At 42.8% G+C, this 20292-nt stretch overlaps 1 protein-coding gene and 1 long non-coding RNA gene across 3 annotated transcripts; one reads left to right on the top strand and one right to left on the bottom strand.

Moving 5' to 3' along the window:
• Positions 1 to 3422: 3422 nt before the first annotated feature.
• LOC309377597 (uncharacterized protein) lies at positions 3423 to 14757 on the bottom strand. 2 transcript variants are annotated; one of them, XM_081925111.1, is made up of 9 exons: positions 14548 to 14757; positions 14207 to 14317; positions 13105 to 13248; positions 12107 to 12216; positions 10514 to 10567; positions 9263 to 9346; positions 7968 to 8061; positions 7010 to 7080; positions 3423 to 5212 (listed from the first exon to the last, which is right to left on the bottom strand). In XM_081925111.1, the coding sequence occupies exons 3-9, from the start codon at positions 13176 to 13178 to the stop codon at positions 3627 to 3629; spliced, it is 2073 nt and encodes a 690-aa protein (XP_081781237.1). In that variant the 5' UTR covers positions 13179 to 13248; positions 14207 to 14317; positions 14548 to 14757; the 3' UTR covers positions 3423 to 3626. The 2 variants fall into 2 exon arrangements, with proteins under 2 accessions (XP_081781237.1, XP_081781236.1); XM_081925110.1 differs by having other exon boundaries at positions 13105 to 13206.
• A 43-nt stretch (positions 14758 to 14800) lies between these two features.
• LOC309377812 lies at positions 14801 to 18194 on the top strand. The gene is made up of 2 exons (XR_014171673.1): positions 14801 to 14872; positions 17437 to 18194. It is a non-coding gene; the product is annotated as an uncharacterized lncRNA (long non-coding RNA).
• The last annotated feature ends 2098 nt before the right edge of the window (positions 18195 to 20292 follow it).

Raw genomic sequence — 20292 nt, 5'->3', positions numbered from 1 at the left:
GAATACACACAATCATTTCTGTCAGGAAAAGGCCACTTTTTGTGGTTACTATTCTGTTCAATAGTCTAGCAGCAGAGTGGTCCTTAAGGTATTGAGAGCCTTACATACAAATATCTTGAATCTGGCCTGGTAACAAATTGGCAGCATGTGCAGATCTCTTGAGCAGGGTTATGATATATGTATGGACAGAGTCTCACTCCTGTGAACATTCATGCTGCATTGCTCTGCACTGTATTTTCCAGACCAATCACAAGCAGTGCATCATAGTAACTACATAGAGTGCGTTGAAGTAACCCAGTTTTGAAGTTGTCAGTACCTGGAGTATTGCAGTCAAGCTATCCTGGTCCCAGAACAGTTGCAGCTAGCACAAAAGCCAAGAATGATAAAAGGTGGTCCTAGCCACTGAGGCCATCTGAGCCTCTGGTGACAAAGCTGGATCCCAAAGCATGCCCAAACTGTGAATCTGCTCCTTCAGAGAGTATATCTCCATCCAAGGCATGCAAGTGACCAATTTATTGCACACAGGAACCACTCTCCCATAACAATTCCATCAGGGCCCCAACTCCAGAAGGCCTAGTTTTGCCACCACTCCTTTTTTGCGGGGGGGGGAGCCCACCATGTTCCTCTACAGTTAGGGGATGGGACCACACATCTAGGCCTCTGGCCCAAATTATCGCTAGCCCTTTCACTCATGCTCTACTTTCCCCTGCCCAGAACCAGCAACACTGAAGCACCATCACTGTAGCTCCCTGTCACATGCCCACACAGACAAATCTCGACAGCATCAACTAATAACACCGCATAAAGCATGAAGGTTAGGGTTTCAGATGTTAAACTAAGGGTCTGTAATAATCACTGACAGAAGATACTAAACCTTTAACTGCACTGGGGTTTGTATTCCGCTAAGTTATAGAGCAGACCCATTGAAATTAATGCAATTAAGTAGGACATGCCAGTGCGTTTCCACTGAGTCTGACTTAGCTGGATACAATCCATTATCATTATTATGGTCATAACATTCCTTTCCTATTGGTAAACATGCTCCCCACCCCCGGGGAAAAAAATCAATAAAACTGTAAGTTCAAAAAGACTCCCCCACAAGCCATGTGATTTACAAAACAGTCAGGCCTGCTTCTGACCTTAAAACACAAAATCAATTTGGAGTGTTCAAACTATTGTCCTTTGAATATTTCTTGAAAGTTCACGTATTAGAACAGCACATGTTTCCATCTTCTCAATTTGTTTTCCCTTTTATCTGCTCTTTGATTTAGTAATACTGCACACATTTTAAACCATTTTGGAGCGCAAGGCATTTTAAAATAAAACACACCTTGGTACAATCAATAAACAACTGCACTATGATGATTTACATTTCCAAGGAAGGTCAATAACACTATTCATGAAGAATTTCACCATCCATGGAAAAAAATGAGAACTGCAATTTTTAAGAGGTTACAGTATGAACAAAGGCAGCAATCATATGCACACAGATCTGCCCTATTGAAGTAAAAGACATGTACTGTATGGGATTGCACTGAAAGACTGCACTCCACAACACACTGGGAAGAAAGTCCTATTGGACAAAATGAGGCTCCCATCTGAATAAACTAGATCAGTTGTTTGATCCATGCATGCATATGCACACATTTTAAGGTTACAAAATGGTGGAGTCACTGGACATAGAAAGGAAGTTATACTGTTTGTCACAGTACTATAATAGTCATGAAGTCAAGCCTATCCTTTGTCTTGACATTTGTACAACTAGTCCAGACTATGCAAACTATCGTGGTAAGTGTCCTACCCACAGGAGAAATTACCATGTTTGCAGAAACAAAATATTGTAATTTGGGTTCTGTGAAATAAAAATGTATCCACAGTGTAAGTGCTTTTGAGGAATGATATTTAGATTCCCCACAACAATAGCCCAGTTATTTCTCAAAGTGATGCTGCAGATGCTGAAGCCCAGAATCACTTCATAATTGACAGCGTAAAAATACATTTTCAGCTTCATCCAGAACCTGAGTTTTGTCCATCTCCTAATTTCATGCCCAATAGCTCAGTTATTAAGCCCCCGGTGGCATGTTACTTATCTAATAAGGACCTTTGAAGAGTGATGTGTTAATCATTTCAGAGGAGATAAACAAATCATTAAAAGATGCTTGTGAACTGCCTCAAAATAAATTATAGAACATGATAGGATTGCTACAGTGTATCTTATCACCGGAAGATGGGAATTAATGTTTTAAGGATCTGCGCCATGTCAAATTTAATATAACATGACATGGGAACAACAATACCAGAGGAATCGCATTCACATTTGCCTAACACAGATGTCACAGAGAAATTGTTACAATGGCTACCTTTGTATATTTCCCCCGAGATGCTAATATTGCATCAGGTAAAGGCTGTACTGAGATGTGGGGTTTATTGTGTTAGTTTTACTGGTTATAATGCTAGCACTGCTGTCTCATGTGTTGCTGAAAGCCATGGAGCATTGTGGGGCCCAGAGAAAGCAAAGAAGGGCAGCTAAGGGAGAAGAAAATTCCACAGAGTCAAAAGGGATGAAGCAATGGAAGGGAAGGAACCATTTACAAGCAATCCGTTCTGGCCTATGTTAATGGAGAGAGAGAAAGAGAGAGATTTGGTTCTTCCTTTGCCCACTTTCTTCATTTTATTTCTTTTTCTTCCTCCACCACCCTTCTTCTTTCATGGAACCCAACCAAGGCAGCGTACATGCACACTTTGGGCTCTGCCTAATACAAATGTAGCAGAGAAATTGTTACAGTGGCTCCCTTTGACGATGGTCCACTGGCTGCATGTGGTCTCCAAAACATGGCCCTCAACATAATTAATAGCACTACTAGTAGTAGTACTTATATGCTGGCCATCTGACTGGGTTGCCCCAGCCACTCTGGGCGGCTTCCAGCAAAATATAAAAACACAATAAAACATCAAACATTAAAAAAACTTCCCTATAGAGGACTGCCTTCAGACGTATTCCAAAAGTCATATAGTTTTTTATCTTTTTGACATCTGGCGAGAGGGCGTTCCACAGGGCGGGCACCACTACTGAGAAGGCCCTGTGCCTTCGCAGTGAGGGAGCTGGACCTCAAACCCCCCCCTTTATGGGTTAGGGCTGGAAATGCTGCGTATTTCCTCCATGGTTAAGAAAGCCTAGGCAATATCCGGTCCCAAATTGCAACTTGCAAGGCCCATCTGTGTGTACGTACCTATCCTGTAATCTACAAGCATTGATGAAAACACTCTGGTGAATTAAAAGTGAGCAGATGCTCAGCAAACCCAAATCTATCCTGATAATGGGGAAAATCAGGTTCATGTGGAATGTAGAGATCTAGAGCTAGCTCAGCATCTCCTGAATATATATCCTGTTTCTTCTCAAATAATAAGCACATACCAAGAAATTGTGAGAGTTACATTACTGCCTTTATTGAAAAACACACCTCCCTTACCGACCACAATTTCTGGAAACTCTCCTTCCTATTGCAGCCCAGCAAATGTGGGGTCCTGCACTGCCTGGTGTGAACACAGAAGTCAGAGGTGATCACAAATCAGTGAGCAAGACGGTGAGCTTAAATGTGAGCCAGCTAGCTTGAACATACCCCTGGTCAATGAGTCACATTTGGGAACTGATTCGCTCCAAGTTTCTGGCCTTCAATACTTGGAAGCTGTGTACCAGACTGAGGGAGTTTAGTCAGTCTCCTTCTCCGTTGGTCATTCATGCTGATGACCTGGCTCGTTTCAGATATGTACTGATGCTTTTCACCCTGGACTTCAGATAAGAGGCAAGATTGTGCTGTTCTTCTGAGCAGTCTGTGTTTTGTTGGGAGAGAAATGTCACCCCCCAGGAGGGCTGACAGAGGTCCCTTTTTCCGACCTTGCAGTGCACCCTTAGAATCTGCCTGTGTCTGCTTCCCCTCAGGTGGCGCCTCCCTGCTTCCATTAGCTGAGCCATTCCCCTCAGGCTCTCCTAAACTGCATCCTTCAACTGAGTCATTCCTCTCAGGCTTTCCTTTAGCTAAGTCATTCCCCTCAGGCTGTTCTTCATCAAGTCCTTTAGATGAGCTGCTCCCCCCAGGCTCTGCCTTACTTTGCCCATCAGGCACCCTATTCTTCCCTGCCCGGGACTTGCTCCTACCACCGTGCGACGACCTCCTTCCAGCTTGAGACTTGCTCCTCTTGCCATACAGCTTTCTTACCCGAATCTGGGGCTCTTTCCTTTTCAGTGGCAGCACTTTGCCACCAGAGGAAGTCAGATGTGTTTGAGGAGCCACTTTAGTATCAGCGCAAGCCTTTCCCTTCATACCACTGAATTCTGTTCCCTTCCCAGGTTCAGACTCTAACGTAAGCCTGTTCTTCTCACCTTTGGACTCTGGCTTGTCATCCTTCGGCTCATTTTTTCTGAGCAGTTTTTCGCTTTTCACAGCACGTGGGTTGCATCTTTCTGCCTGTTGCTTCTGTTTCCCAGCATGAGGCTCCCTATTCCCAGCCTGAGGGTTGTGTTCAGAAACCACCTTGTGCTTCATAGTGGATTCATTACACACAGGGTCTGGTTTCTTGTAACTGAGGGACCCCTTATCTGGCCTGGGCTGCCCCTCATCCTGCCTAGGCTGCTCTTTTTTCCTTGTGACATGCCCCTTGTCCTGATCCGTATGTCCCTCCCCCAGCCTAACAACTCCAGGGTTGTTCTTATCTGATGGGGAATGCCCCTCGTCCACTCTCTGTTGCCTCTTGTTTGCCTTGAGATGCCCTTCGTCTGGTCCAGAATTCTCACCTGGCTTGGGAAACACAAAATACCCTTTATCTGACTTGGAGTGTTCCACTTCTGGGCGAGATAGTCCCTTATTAGTCTTATGTCCTTCTTTCAGATCACATTTCCCTTCCCCTGGCCTAGGACAACCACTGTCTGACCTGAGATGTTCCTCACTAGCCTTTGGACCATGTGCTGCTTTTGCCCAGCGATGACCAGCATTAGCCCCAGAAAAGCACTTGTCTTTCTCATGTTGCTTTCCTTCAGCCCAGTCTCGACACTCTTCTGCCCAGTCTCGCCATTGGCTTGCCCAGCGCCGCCAGTCTTCTGCCCACCGACGCCTTTCACATGTCCAAAACCGATTCTTTTCTGGATAATAGTAGCCCCTGTCCAACCTGTAATCCCAGTTGTTTGCGTTAATTTCTCTATCGTAAACAGGTATGCCTGCAAGAGCCAGAATATATTGGTCAACTGGAGGTCTGTTCCAGTGATGGAGCTACAGAAATAAGCCTAGGATCTGCATTTACACACCTTTTCCGTGTCTAGCATGATTAAAAATTATCACACAATTTCAGGGCATGGTTTATGTTTCTCCCATAGAATGAAATTTGTAGAGCATGTAAACATCCAGAATTCTTATGACTCGCTGACAATAATGTTAACTATTCTGTTGCATTCAGACTTAGTCATGCTTAGAGTAGACCCACAGAAATCAATGCAACTTAAGATAGTCACAATCAACAAGATTTCTGTGGGTCTGCTCTAAGCATAACTAAGTCTAGATCCAATCCTTTTTGTCACCCTTATATCCTATTTGCACTAAGGGTATGCTGAATTCAGCCACACATGTTCTCTCTCAGTCCCTATGGTCCCCATATGGTCTCTAAGTCCCTATGTTGTCTGAGGCAACAGCAAGGGATCTTGAGTATCCCACCATCCACCAGATGGCCCACCAGAATTTGGTCAGTGGTCTGCATTTGGTGGCTTTAGTAAGAACGCTAATCATACTCACACAAAGGAAATACCCAAGAAAAAGAGTAAACAGCTTGGGTTGTATTCAATGCTGTGTAAGCAAAATTCCATTCATGCAACAGGACTTTCCAGAGATTCCCTGGGGCAAATTGTAAGGGTGTGTAAAAGCTATACAGGGGAGGAAGCTCCTTTGTGCCAAGCAGAAGCATGTTATGTGAATGGAACAGAGGCACTGCATGCCACTCATTATCATGTCCCATGGAAGTTAGGATAATAATGCACCACACACATTCAACAGGGGAGAGAGAAGCAGACATTGAAGGAAATATAAGATAGGCAATGGAGAACAGTGCCTGGATTGACTAAGGTGCATAATTTTGCCAAGTAAATGAGAACAATACTAGAATAAACCAGAGAAGGTTCATTTTTTGCAACCAGCATCCCCTGGTTTATGCTGGTTGTGCTGATTATAATTCTTTTATCAGCTGTGTCTTGTGCTGCTTTGGGGATGGCATTGCTGGGCTTTTATTTTTTGGTTTTTAGGTTTAGGTGTTTTGTTTTGTTCTGTTCTGTTTTTGTATTTTATTGTCTTTGTAAAGTGCCCAGAGGACTTGGTCAGATGGGCAACATATAAATGCTGCTGTCATCAACATCATGACCTAATGGGTTTTATTCAGTGTCAGTCATACTCAGAGTAGCCACATTGAAATTATTGAAAATGCATAACTTAGGCTCATTAATTTCAATAGGTCTACTCTACGTAGAACTTTGTTGGCAATAGCTGGATGTTACCCTCTTCCCCCTGCCTGCCATTCCAGGCATTAATATAGTGTGACTATTGTAGATTCCCTAGATTACACCAATACAACATATGCTAATCAATGAAATCGTTCTGTCTTTTCCATTCTTTATTCCAGATGTGAGTTTATTTGGCATATATCCTGAACCTTTATTCATTCATTCATTTGCTCAGTCATTTGTTTGCTTGCAAAGCTAATCATCCTTACCTACAATTCACAGGGCAAAGAACATGTTTTCTTATTGGGCTGTTGTTTTGTTTTTTGCTTGCCTAATGAGCTGTGAGAGAATAAGGTGGTTTTCAAACAAAAGGAAACAAAAAACCCTCTGAGTCAGAATTTTCTGGGTGTCTCAATTTTCAAGAGAGAAAGCATGCTTTCTGAAAATCAGGCTCCTCAGAGGTGCCCTATACACACTGAGATAAGCATTTAACACCTGTCACAAGGCATAATACAGCCCACTCAAATTTACCATTAACATGGATAGATACCGTCTTCCCGTCCTCTTCTACTTCCAAGTACTTGCTTTCATTCTCGAGATGTCTGAAAGGGAAAATTTCACATAGTTACCTGACCAAACAAGGGACAGATGCTTTAGGAACAGGAGAAGCCTCCATATTATAGCCTCCTTGTTCAAACACTCATTTGGATAGATCCCTATGTGCATGTGAGAACTTTATTTGCTCCTACAACGGTACTTCGGGTTAAGAACTTAATTCATTCTGGAGGTCTGTTCTTAACCTGAAACTGTTCTTAACCTGAAGCACCACTTTAGCTAATGGGGCCTCCTGCTGCCACTGTGCCGCCGCTGCACGATTTCTGTTCTCATCCTGAAGCAAAATTCTTAACCCGAGGTAATATTTCTGGGCTAGCGGAGTCTGTAACCTGAAGCGTATGTAACCTGAGGTACCACTGTATATGTGTGTAGGAATCTGCCCATCAAGTCACTTTTGTCTCAAATATTCATCTAATAAAAGTTTCCTCACAAATTCTGTAAGGCAGACATATGACTGTTAAACTCACTCACATACCTCTTCCCTCTAAAGACGTACAGATACCCTCTCACATCCTGTACACCTGAGAGAGTCAGACACATTACTTGCTTGCTACCCTCCGGACTCCAAGCAACATACAAAGTATAAACACAGATACGTTACATTATCCTGGACCCAGGAGTTAGGAACATAAAACAAGCCAATGGCCCATCTTGTCCAGCATCCTGTTCTCACAGTGGTCAAACAAATGTCCATGTGACATGGGAAGCCTGCAAGCTGGACATGAGTGCACACCTGTAATTCCCAGCAACTGGTATTTCAGAGACATTTTGCTTTTGGACATGCTTGCACATTGCAAACACACACAGAGTTATGCAGCCAGGAGAATCAAGACTTAAGGAGAAGATTTCTACAAAGATGTCCCCCCCCCCTTACCTTTTGGTTGTGATTTTTTTGCCATTCATGAAGGCAGTCACGATGGAAAAGTGATGGAACCTTTTAGGAGCGCTGAAGAAGGATACAGAAAAATCTGAAACACACAGGTTGCCACATACTCATTATGAAGTGCATCCAGGCCACAAATTACACACACACACAAAACAAGCACACTGTAATTCATCTTTCATCCTCTCTTGTAAGATAAGATGCTCTGGTCAGGGGTAGCTAACTCAGTGCCCTCCAGAAGTTGCTCTAATCATAGCAATGCTGCCTGGGTGTGATGCAGGTTTGATTCCCAAAACATCAGGAGGTTATCATATTGGCTACACTTGCTCTTGTCAATTACCTCAGCGATACTAGTTATAAGACTGAAAAGGACCTCTGGAGCTATTGAACTTGCTCCCTAAGGATCAAATCACCTCCACAGCAGCTTCCGCCCCAGCAGATTTTTACATCAGCTTTAGTGATTTTTCTGATAACACTGGCAATGGGAGGAAGGGTTCCTGGTAACAACAGCAGAAGTCTTATGCTGCTGTTTAGTCACCACTTTGGCACAAAGCACCAGAAGGACAAGTGGGACTGATTACAGATAGGTAGCCGTGTTGGTCTGCCATAGTCAAAACAAAAAAAATTCCTTCCAGTAGCATCTTAAAGACCAACTATGTTAGTTCTTGGTATGAGCTTTCGTGTGCATGCACACTTCTTCACATGTGTATCTGAAGAAGTGTGCATGCACACGAAAGCTCATACCAAGAACTAACATAGTTGGTCTTTAAGGTGCTACTGGAAGTGGGACTGAAATATTGAAACCAGAAATAGGCCGAGGGACAGAGAGAAAGAGAGAGAGATGATGATGATCAACACACCCTTCCAAATAATCTTTTCCTTAGGCATTGCTCTTCTGCTCTCTTTCTACAGCATAGCTTTATGCCTGGCCTGTATGTATTCTCAGCTTGGTTAAATCCTTAAAACCTGGCTATTACTTTCTCTCTCTTTCTATCAGAATACTGTGCCACAAACAGAAGCCTCACCACAGGTATGTAATATAGGTACCTGCAGTGCTATTTCTCAAGAAAAAGAAGTGCCAGAACTCACCATGATCCCCTCCCTTGTTCTCTTATCATGGTAATGGAGCCCACCTGAGACGTGCCAGAACTGAGTTCCAGCAAGTTCCGGCAAGTTCCGGCTGGAAAAAAGCCCTGGGTACTTGAATTAGCGGTCCTAAGCTAACAGCTGTGGCAACCAACAGGCTTCACAGCAAAGCAGTTTTCCAGAAAGGATGTAAAGATTACCTGAAGAAGAACGTTGTTTTGTGAAGAATATTTTGATGCCATCGTGATCAAACACAGACAGGTGCTTCTCATCCTCAGATCTCTCTAAGGAGAGAGAAAGGGAAACAATTCCAAATGCTGTGCTGTTTGAAAGGGATATGTAAATAGCATGGTTTTGAAAAATAAAAATAAGCTGTTACAACATCACCAAAGTTGTTGCATCTTCTCCTTCCAGGATGTATGGGAGGATTAAGGAAAGAAGGCAAAAGAATCTTTCCTTGGAGGCAGAACTAGCTATTTGCTCCAAGTTGCTTTCCAATCTACCGGCTTCAGCAGTCATGGAACCCCTAGATACAGTCAACCTACATGTATTATAGTAGCTATTTTCAACCGGTGGCATGCTTCTTTGTGCGTAAGGAAACAGAATTAGATTCTGGATCTCTTTAAACACATATGGATGAATAAGATTTTTGAAAACCATTCATAGCTCTTGAGGTATGTATAAAATAGGGGTGGGGAACATTTTGGGCTCTGCAGGTAGTGAGATGATCCATCTGGCAGTCACAACACCACTATGGGCATCACATGTTTGACAGGTGGGTTGCTCCACACACCCATTGAAATCCTTTGTGGTCCCCACAATCCTCTCTGAGCACAGGATAGGGCTGAATGCTCTTTGCAGCAGTTTCTCTCACCCTTTTAAAGATTGCTGGAGCAATCTTTTTTAAAAGTGGGTGAAACAGCTGCAAAGAGTGTTCAGTTGCTTTCCTGAGCCCAGTGCTAAACAGAACGATTAATGTCCTGTTAGGAACGGAGTGAGAAATTTGTTTTCTTAGCATTTTAATGCAAACCTACCCAATTCGCATATCCAATACACAAAACAAAACACAGCTATCTTTCAAAAGTCAGACCTCTCTGAATTTTGCAACACCATTTTCCAGCAAAATAAGTGTACAAAAAAAGTGTACATATATTCATGAAAATCATGTTGCAAAATGCATCAGGCTAGAGGAAACTGGTTGAAAAACTGGATAGAGTGGATGCAATGTCACATGCAAAAATCATGCACTTTAGTGGAAATGAATGCAAAAATATGTGGGCTTCAAGAAAAAAATGCAAACTGATGTGGAAATGTGGTGAAAGGCTGGAAAAATGTGAATCCAAGAAGAACTGAAGTGGACAGGTTGGTAAGTCCCACTAAGCCTTAGAGATGTTAATAGGCTTAATCAGAGGTTGGGACGAGGCCTTTGGCCTCTTCTCTGGACTACTCACTTGTTTCTTTGAACGTCTCTGTGCTGCTCCCATCATACTGGTTACGCGTGCTTCCTGAAATAGAAGTAAAAGTGGAAGGAAATTTCAAGCTGCCTCTTCATCTCTAGCTTTGAGTTTTCCAGTTTTATTGCTGCTGTTCTGCATCATGTTAAAGAGACCAAGAAGTCCCTGGTTCAAACCACACCACATCCATAAATCCAGCTCAGTGACTATTAGACAAGCCGCTGTCTCTGGACTTCAGTTCTCTCCATTTCTATGCAACCCTTCATCCGAGACTCACAGGGCAGTTTCCATTATAAAAACACAAAAATACATAACACAGTAAGAAACAAAAACAGTTTAAAAGGCCATAACTGGCGAATTAAACAAAGACCTGGGAGAAGAGGAATGTTTTTGCCTGTTGCCAAAAGATACGATGAAGGCGCCAGGTGAGCCGCCCTGGGGGAAGCATGGCTGGGAAGTGTATGTGAAGAATGTAATATCAGTTTGACAGTGGGGAGATGCACAGTGCATGATGGGGTGTGGTATCTTTTCCAACTGCTGGGCCAGAACATGACTTCCACTGCCACCTTCAGGCCACTTTGACAGGTGGGCAGAGCCGCCCAATTGTTAATTGTCTTATTATGATGGCAGGTGGCAACTTCAGAGGGGCCTGCTATTAGTGCTGATCAACTGATTTATATTGACGGTGAGCCCCACGTTGGCCTTTTGCAGGCATGGTTTGGATGCAAACCATGCCTGCAAAAGGATATTGTTTCTCTGCAGCTCTTTACAAAGCTGGTCTACAAAATAAAAATGTTCAGTTACAAGTGCAGTTTGACTCCAAACCACACCAGCTTCAAAAGGCCTTGCTGTTAGTGAGCTCCGCTTGCCAAGGAACAATCAAGAGTGTACAACCACATATTTACGTGCCCCACACCTGATGTTCCAAATGATGTCGGGTGCAGAGCAGGTGGGTGTTGTTTGGGGAAAACAGCCTTGCAGCCCAAATTGAGACTCCTGCTGAGTCTAATTTGACCCACAATCTAAACTGTATTATTATGCTATATCTTACTAGGAATTGGAGATAAAGGAGAACAGAGTTGTGGCAGATCCATATTTCTTGTAAAGTTTAGCTCCAATCATAGTTAGTTTCTCCATATTCAAGCCTTTTTTTAGAAAAAAAAATATCATTCTGTCAGCAAGGTAGAAGGTTGAACTTCCATCCTTCCAAAGATAATTGTAAATGGAGATTAGATTAAGCAGCTTAAACTGGAGTGGAAGAAAACAAAGGTCAAATGTGGGAATGGTCTCGTATGTGCATTGAAGGATTGGGAGAAAATATGTTAACAATTCCGACTGTGCAAACAAAAAGATGAAGGAAGTAAGTTTGGAATTACTTATGCAACCTTGTGTCGCTGCCTAAAGAATGGAGTGTTAATATTTTTATTTGTTAATTTATTTGCATTCTAGAGCAGTTGACAAAGTTTAATCCATGTTCATTATGTTTTTATTTGGGATTAATCAGTCAAAAATAAATTAGCTGTTGTGACTGTGAATGTTCTATTGGAGAGAGGAAGAAAAGGAGCACTGAAGAGAAACTGGGTGCCTTACTGTCTGAAAGGACTTTGTAGGCTTCCACAACCTCCTTGAACTTCTGTTCAGCTTCTGCCCTGTTATCTGGATTTTTATCTGGGTGCCATCTGAGCACTTTACTCCTGTACCTGCACAGTTCACAAGATGCAACAAACATTAGTGGCTATCCATCCTAGAACTATCCACCTATGCTATCCTCCATGATAATGGTGAGAACCACCCAAATAGGCTAGTGACCACCTTCCAGTCCCATTATTCTGGACAGTTTCTCAGACCATGACTTATCATGGTGATGATGAGGCAATAGCTTGCAACTGGATTTCTGCCTCAATTGTCCACGGAGGAAGCCAAGTTAACAACATAGGAACCTGCCTTATACTGAGTCAGATCATCTGGCTCAGTACTTATCTACAGAAACTCTTGAGGGTTCTTGCCCAGCCCTACCTGGAGATGCCAGGAATTAAACATGGGGCCTTCTAAATGCAAGGCAGGTGCTCTGCTTCTGAACTATGGCACCTTTCCTGATATTAAGTCACTTACTAATATCAAGCCCTGCTGGTAAATGTTGACAGAGAAGCAACATGAGGAACGATTAAGATTACAGGGTTGTAGGAAAAGGGTTGAGGGACAAGGGTGGCGCTGTGGGTTAAACCACAAAGCCTAGGACTTGCCGATCAGAAGGTCGGCGGTTCGAATCCCCGCGACGGGGTGAGCTCCCGTTGCTCGGTCCCTGCTCCTGCCAACCTAGCAGTTCGAAAGCACGTCAAAGTGCAAGTAGATAAATAGGTACCGCTCTGGCGGGAAGGTAAACAGTGTTTCCGTGTGCTGCTCTGGTTCGCCAGAAGCGGCTTAGTCATGCTGGCCACATGACCTGGAAGCTGTACGCCGGCTCCCTCGGCCAGTAAAGCAAGATGAGCGCCGCAACCCCAGAGTCGGTCACGACTGGACCTAATGGTCAGGGGTCCCCTTTACCTTTACCTAGGAAAAGGGGCACTCCAAGGAAAGATTTCTCTTACGCTCTTTTAATATCACTCATAGAGGCACTTTGGGGAACATCCAGGATTTTGTAGTAATCCACCATGGTGTCCATCCATCCAATGCAAAGGCCAGCTGGGAAGCTGAGGAAGAAGAGCAGCCAGATGTGAGGGTGATTTCTCTTTCTGAAAATACAATGGGAGTACAGAAGCCTTGGGTTGCCTTGAGGTATGCAGAGGCAGAATGTGTTCCAGGGCAGAAGATCCCACATTCCAATTTGGTGTTGATGCCATGACTCCCAGTTCCACCAGCTCTCCCAGTTGCGCTTCCCCATCCTTCATGAATTGCGACTCCACACCACTGCACAACATGGCGTCATTATGCAGCCCCCAATCAGAGAGCAGCTCCCTCTCCCTTTTTAAAAAAAGTAACCAAGTTGATGTGTTTTGCGTTGAATGCATATGTCCATCTGTCTTTCAGTGCATTGAATATGAGCTGTAAATATAGGTGCTCCTAAGACGTAATCACATTTTATATGAAACATTGTGGGTGGGGGTTCTCACACCACAATGAAACTCCTGCTACAGCCTCAAGTCCCCACTAAAACAATGTCATATCCTGCAGGTAATCAACCATGTTTAATTAAGAAAAGAAATGTCAGCTAATCTGCAACTATCGCCTGCATATTAGGTTTAGTTGAATGTAATTCCAGCTGAGCTTAATAGTGCTAATTCTCAAGTAAAGCATGCTTAAATTTATTATAATCTGTCCAGTTGATTCAATATGTTTACTATTTCATTTTCCTGGTCACATAATCTGTCCATCATAGCAAAATTCCAGGCCTAATTCCCTCTGCTTCTATCATGCACATAGCAAGAATGATGCTTAATTAGACTTCTTATTTCCTGTTGCTCCTGTCATGGGCTTCTTCCCACCCCCCTCACAGCCTACAAAGAAGATCCAGAATGTAACATTTTATTTTTCACTTCTAAAGCTTTTATAATGAACCTTCATTTTTCTAAAGCTCAGCTCACAGCCATTCTGTTGACATGGTACAATATGTTCCTGTTTGTGGATTCCTTTCTTTCTTTAAAAAAAGAAGAAGAAGAAATCTGACCTTTTAGCATTTTATATGTCACTTACTTTTTCTTCTCCCACTAGATGGTTGGTCTTGGATCAGTTATTGCTCTGTTATATCACTGTAGCCAATTCTTAAGTGATTTTTCTTGAGGTTCAGTTCATTCTTCTGCTTGCCTAACGAGTGATAAAAATTTACACCTATTGTAAAATTGTGAATAAAACGCTGATTGCAGAAAGTAAAGACAATCATGTGCTATAACATTAACTAGCTGCGTCACTGTTTAAGGGATTTGCCTCAGCATCAACAGCGTAGTCTTTTCAGTTTCTTGTTAAAGCCGATTACCATTGAAAAACAACAACACGTTTTTATTACATTATCCATATAGTTTGACCATGGTTGTTACCTTTGCTGCCAAGAGTGATCAATCTATTAATTATTAAGCCAAATTGTTCTGCTGAGAGATGTGAGGGGCAGGGGTGGGAATCTCTTTCTCCAAAACCAAACCAATGTTTTTTAAAGGTATTTTAGCTTGCTGGGTGTCAGAGGAGGGCACAGAAGTTGGAGGCAGTGGAGGTTATTGTTCTCCAACAGTCCGTGGAACGAAAGCTTCTGCTAAGATAAGTCAGAATTCCACCAGAAGAACAGGAGAAGTGATGTCACACACAGGCAATGGAACCACACTCCTTCAAACCAATCCCTTGCAGGCAGTGTTCTAAGAGCAACAAAAGGTAGACCCATCTTCTCAACCTAATCTCTAATGTGCAAATCCAGGTATTCAGGGGCAGATGCAGGCCTGGCCTGGAAACTGCTCACTACTAAGCAACATGGGGGGTAGAGTAACTTGCAAGAGACAATGGTCAAGCAGCAGTTTTCCCCTGCAGCCTGTTGCTTGTTGCAAACACACATCAGTGCATCCCATCTAGGGGGCAACAGCTGGAGGAAGCTGGAAGAGAAATGGGGGGGGTTCAACAACCCCTTGCCCCTTCATGGTACCCTCCTTGCTCTTTTTTTAAAGCTAGCCCAGCACTTGCCCAGCTAGCTTGATCCTTGCTGCCTTGACAGCCTTATCACTAGGTAAAAAAGGTAAAGGACCCCTGAATGGCTAAGTCCAGTCAAAGACAACTATGGGGTTGCAGTGTTCATCTCGCTTCAGGCCGAGGGAGCCGGCGTTTGTCCACAGACAGCTTTCCAGGTCATGTGGTCAGCATGACTAAACTGCTTCTGGCACAATGGGACACCGTGACGGAAGCCAGAGTGCATGGAAACACCATTTACCTTCCTGCTGCAGTGGTACCTATTTATCTACTTGTACTGGCATGCTTTCAAACTGCTAGGTTGTCAGGAGTTGGGACAGAGCAACAGGAGCTCACCTTGTTGTGGGGATTCGAACCGCTGACCTTCTGATCAGCAAGCCCAAGAGGCTCAGTCGTTTAGACCACAGCACCACCTGTGTTCCCATCCTTATCACAAGGCCAGGCAGCAGTGAGGTAAACAAGCTGCCAGCGGAAGTGCCAAACAGCTAAGGAGGGGTGTTGGTGAGATCTGTGGATCTGCAATTTCATAGGTGTGCTTCCGCAATCAAAGGCTGGTGGAAGCTAACAAATGGAGCACCATACACCAAAAAGATTTAAAAAGGCAAGTGCAATTGATTTATGATGAGAAGATCAGGAGAGATAAATATTGCTGTAGAGCTCATCAGGGAGATTATTAGATTGGGAGAAGATAGCAGCCCACGCAGTGCTGAGATATAAATACCCAAGGAGGGAACAGAATTATCTTGCAAAGTGAAGGAGTGTAAACAAAATGTAAAGGGCAGAATGGAAAAAGAAAGATCCACAGTCCTGGATTTGAAATCATAACAGCTCTGTCAGGCTGCCCTATCAGCTAGCATGATTCACTGCCATTCTAATCGGCTGTGTTGTGGAAATGAGTTTGCCTCAGAAATGTCAGTCTTAAGGCTCTTTCTCACTATAAGGTATACAGAGGTACTTAATTTGAATGGTGAGCTCATTTTACAGCCCCCACTTTTTGTGCAGATGTATAACCTTTCCCAGACCAAGCGTAGGGGAAACTGGCTTTGTGCGCTTACAACAGAAGCTAGGTATGAATAAGGATGGGAGAGAATTTTGTTCAACTGGCATTTAAAGGCAAACCTCCCTGATTTGCACTTTCTGAAAAAACACACAGCCCCCATTGAAATCCCCACTTTTCAAAATTCGGCAATTCAGTTCTCCAGTCAAATATTGTGTACAAAAATGCACATACTGCAGTAAAACATACATTAAAAAATTCATATATATATATGCAAGTAACATACAAAAATGCATTCTATTGGGGAAAATTGCTTTGCAAAAATGTGTGTATCGTGGAAAATTGCATACAAATGTGTGTATAAAATGAGAAATGCACACTAAAATTGAAATTGAAATCGACAGCTTTACTCATCCCAACCCACAGAACATGTGCTGTCTTGATTGGAGAGGTTCATTCTTGGATGTCATGGGGCTGCAATCCTCAGCACGACACAGCATCCTAAATGGACCAGAATGTGCTTATCTGACCCATTTCCTGTCATGGGTCTCATCTAGAATTGCTACATTGATACAATTACTATAATATACGTGCATTTTTGTACGCATTACTAGGCTGGAGAACAGCATTGCAAAATTTGGAGAAGTGTGAATGTCGAAGGATGGCTGTGTTCCAGTTCATGCATTGTTTCAGAAATTAAGTCAGTTCACCTTTAAATGCAAACTGAATTTAATTCCCCCACCACCACCACCATCCCTACCTGCAGAAGAAGCACTGTTTCTCATGCAGAATTCAGCTTCATTGCTGAATTAGAAGTAGGATGAACAAGTCCATCTGTCTTCAGGCTCCCTAAAATGCTAAAGCAAAGAGAAAGAACTTTGGAATGGATCCAGGTTTTACATTTTACAGTCCAATGGCATGATAAGGAAGTATCAATCCAATTCATCAGGCAGGAACAATGCATCTCTTTTCTTTGGGTGCAAGGAGACTGGGCTTAAAAGGCAGGAGTTACTTCAGTGTAAGTTCTATGCAAGGAAAATGTTGCTCCTTAAATTCTTTGGGGTCGTTTTAGCTATACTTCTGCCTGTCCCTTAGCCACATGCGAAAGTGTCACAAGGAAAAACTCCTGTGGACAGAAAATGCAGGTGGTCTGTGGCATAATAATGGTGCCATTTTGAAGAGGACTTGTCTTGAAAAGGGGTGTTTGGCAATCTTACAGAAGCCGTGTTCTCATTTTGCAATGTGCCTCGTTTGCACCCAGCCTCCTTCCACTGCCCAGCAGAGAATGTCTGCCTCATGCATCATTTGACTGCTGATACAGTAACAGCCAAGAGAGGGTCAGTGACATTGGATCAATTGTGACAGTTCTTCTCATCCATGCAAGCAGGAATAAGACAGCAAGACCATGTTCTTTCTTCGCTTCTCGTTCCTAGACGTACATGTGAACCAACAGGAATTAAGCATCCACAATTCTTAACCTTCTCGATCTGTCCCACACACGTACAAGTCACCTCCAGCAGAGCTATTAAGTTATTACATTGCGTTTTTATATGAACATCATTCCCTTTTTCAGAGAGAAGATAAGCTTTCAATTAACGGCAGATTTAAGCCAGCTTTATTGGGAGGGAAGCCAGCCTCATTTCCCACACAAGGAGAGGGAGAGCTTTCTTCCTTTCCTCTCTGTGCTGTAAAATAATGATGGAAAGGAACATCTCTGTCCATTATGAGAACAACTTTGATTAGATCAAGAGGGCTAACCTCCAATTCTGGCTTATTAGAATGGGTTTTTAGCTATGTAGGAAAGCAATGTGGGGTCCTGGGTTTGTGGCATGCCTGGCCAATTTTAATGCAAAGATACGAGAATACTAAAAGTATTCCCGCACTGCTGTGGAAAAGTTAAACCTATCATGCAAGGGCACTGTGCAGATTTAATTACAGATTTTCCCCAGAAATCCATAGAAACTGTGATTAAATTCCTAATTGCTTTTGAAGAAGTGAATAAACAGTCAATAAGACGAAGAGAAGTTTCTGTCTTTTCTTCCTTCTGAAGGGATTTAGTGCATGCAAGAAGGGCCAAATATGATCACTGAGCAGCACCAGCCTTCTCACAGATTCAGCAATACCAGTAGTGGACAAGACATTGGTCTTGGACCAGGGAGACCTGAATTCAAATCCTCACCTAGCCAATGAAACTCTTTGAAAAAGCATCACTCTACCAGCCCAACCTACCACACCACATTGATCTGAAGACAGAATGGGGATAACCTCTGACATCCTTGGTGTACAAATGTGATAAATGCATTCTTAAGCCCTTAAATCCATTCTGTGCAGCCTGAAGCATTAGACTACAAGTGGCCTATTGAATTAAGTACTAACTGAAGTGACAAAAAAACAAAGTGCTGATAAGACAAAATTAGACTGTTCTGCACAAAAGGTTTTTAAACGCAAGTAGAATGCCAATTCATTTGGTGCAGATCATGGAGGTTACAATATTGCCGTGGCTGTTCAGCTCTAAAACGATTATTATTATTATTATTATTATTAGAATTAGAATTATATACCGCCCTATACCCGGAGGTCTCATCACAACCATTTTCATCCCAATAGGGAGGGGAAAGTGCTGGAGAGGAGGAGGGTATAAATCCATCTGGATATTCCAACATCAAGTTCAACAGAAAGTGATGTTTACAGACTGTACCTTCTGAGAAGTGAGAAAAAGAGCCAGTTCATATTACCATTTTCTTTACTAGTCTTTTGAGAGGCAGCTCACCTGGGGGAAACATATGCAGAATGTGATAGCAGTATAGCATTGTGATGCTATACCTATATTAGAAGACAGATAAAAATAAAGAAGACGGACAGATATAAATATTAATTAGGTATGCCGCTATACCTGGTGCTTTTTTTCTAAAAATAAAATAAAAATGTTTAGGGGTACTCTCGATTTGACTCAAGAAAATCACCATTTTCTAGTTCAAATCGGGGAAAATAAATACAGGAAATGGACAAAAGTACAAAGGTTCACAAAATGTTTAGGAATATGCATCCCCTTGCATCCCCCCCAGGCTATACCTAATTAATAGACATATCAAAAAATAAGTAAACAGGGTCCTAAGATGGCACCCAAGACAAAGCAGGGTTGTCCTACCCATGAGGTGGACTGAGGCAGCTGCCTCAGGTGGCAGAAACCTAAGAGGTGGGCCCCCACTGACACCTTGCCTGCTGCCCCTGCAAGTGGTGGAGAAGCAATGGGAGGAGCTTCCAGTGAGATCTTATGAGATCTTGCTGAAATCTTAAGAGGTCTTGTATGCTTTACGAGATCTCACCGAAACTTGCCACTGCTTCACAGGAGCTTTGGGGGTCCCTGGACATCTGCCTCAAAGTTGGCACTGCTTCTCTTCCTTAGTCGTTTCCTATCCTGCTCTAGGGATCATCAAAGAGCAAAGGCAGGCACCCCTCCATTCAAAACAAAACATGATCAAATCTCCGCAGAACAGCTTCATGAAGCAGCTTTGTTTTCCTTTATTCTGTAAAATTCAAAATTCATATAAAGGTGCTGCCATCTAGAGGATATTGTAGTTTAATTACAAATATTGTGCAAATGAGGATTGGAATCTTGCACCCTTAAAGAAATGTTTTGGAAAACCAGATTTTTTAAAAACTATGACAATCTTATTAATTTAATTTATACCACAGCTGCCCAAGAACTGGCAATCTCCTCAAGGTGGCTAAAACCAGTTCCCAAACTACAAAATGACACTGTATTGAAACAAATATCACTAAAGACTGTCCAAAAGAAAAACTTATATTCAATAAATAGAGCCATTAACATAAGTTAAACACCTACCTACCAGAAGTTTTACTTTTCTTTCAGAAAACATGGAAAACATGGAGACTGAAGTAAACCTTTCTGAGTAGGGTGATCCAGTACAGTGGTACCTCAGATTACAGGCACTTCAGGTTACAGATGCTTCAGGTTACAGACTCTGCTAACCCAGAAATAGTACCTCAGGTTAAGAACTTTGCTTCAGGATGAGTACAGAAATCGTGTGGCGGTGGCACAGCAGCAGCGGGAGGCCCCATTAGCTAAAGTGGTACCTCAGGTTAAGAACAGTTT

This window comes from Podarcis melisellensis, assembly GCF_964234715.1.
Source record: "Podarcis melisellensis genome assembly, chromosome: 1".
In the NCBI taxonomy this organism is placed as follows: domain Eukaryota; kingdom Metazoa; phylum Chordata; class Lepidosauria; order Squamata; family Lacertidae; genus Podarcis; species Podarcis melisellensis.
Note: the sequence above shows the minus strand (reverse complement) of the source record. Positions and strands in the feature narration are given on the sequence as shown.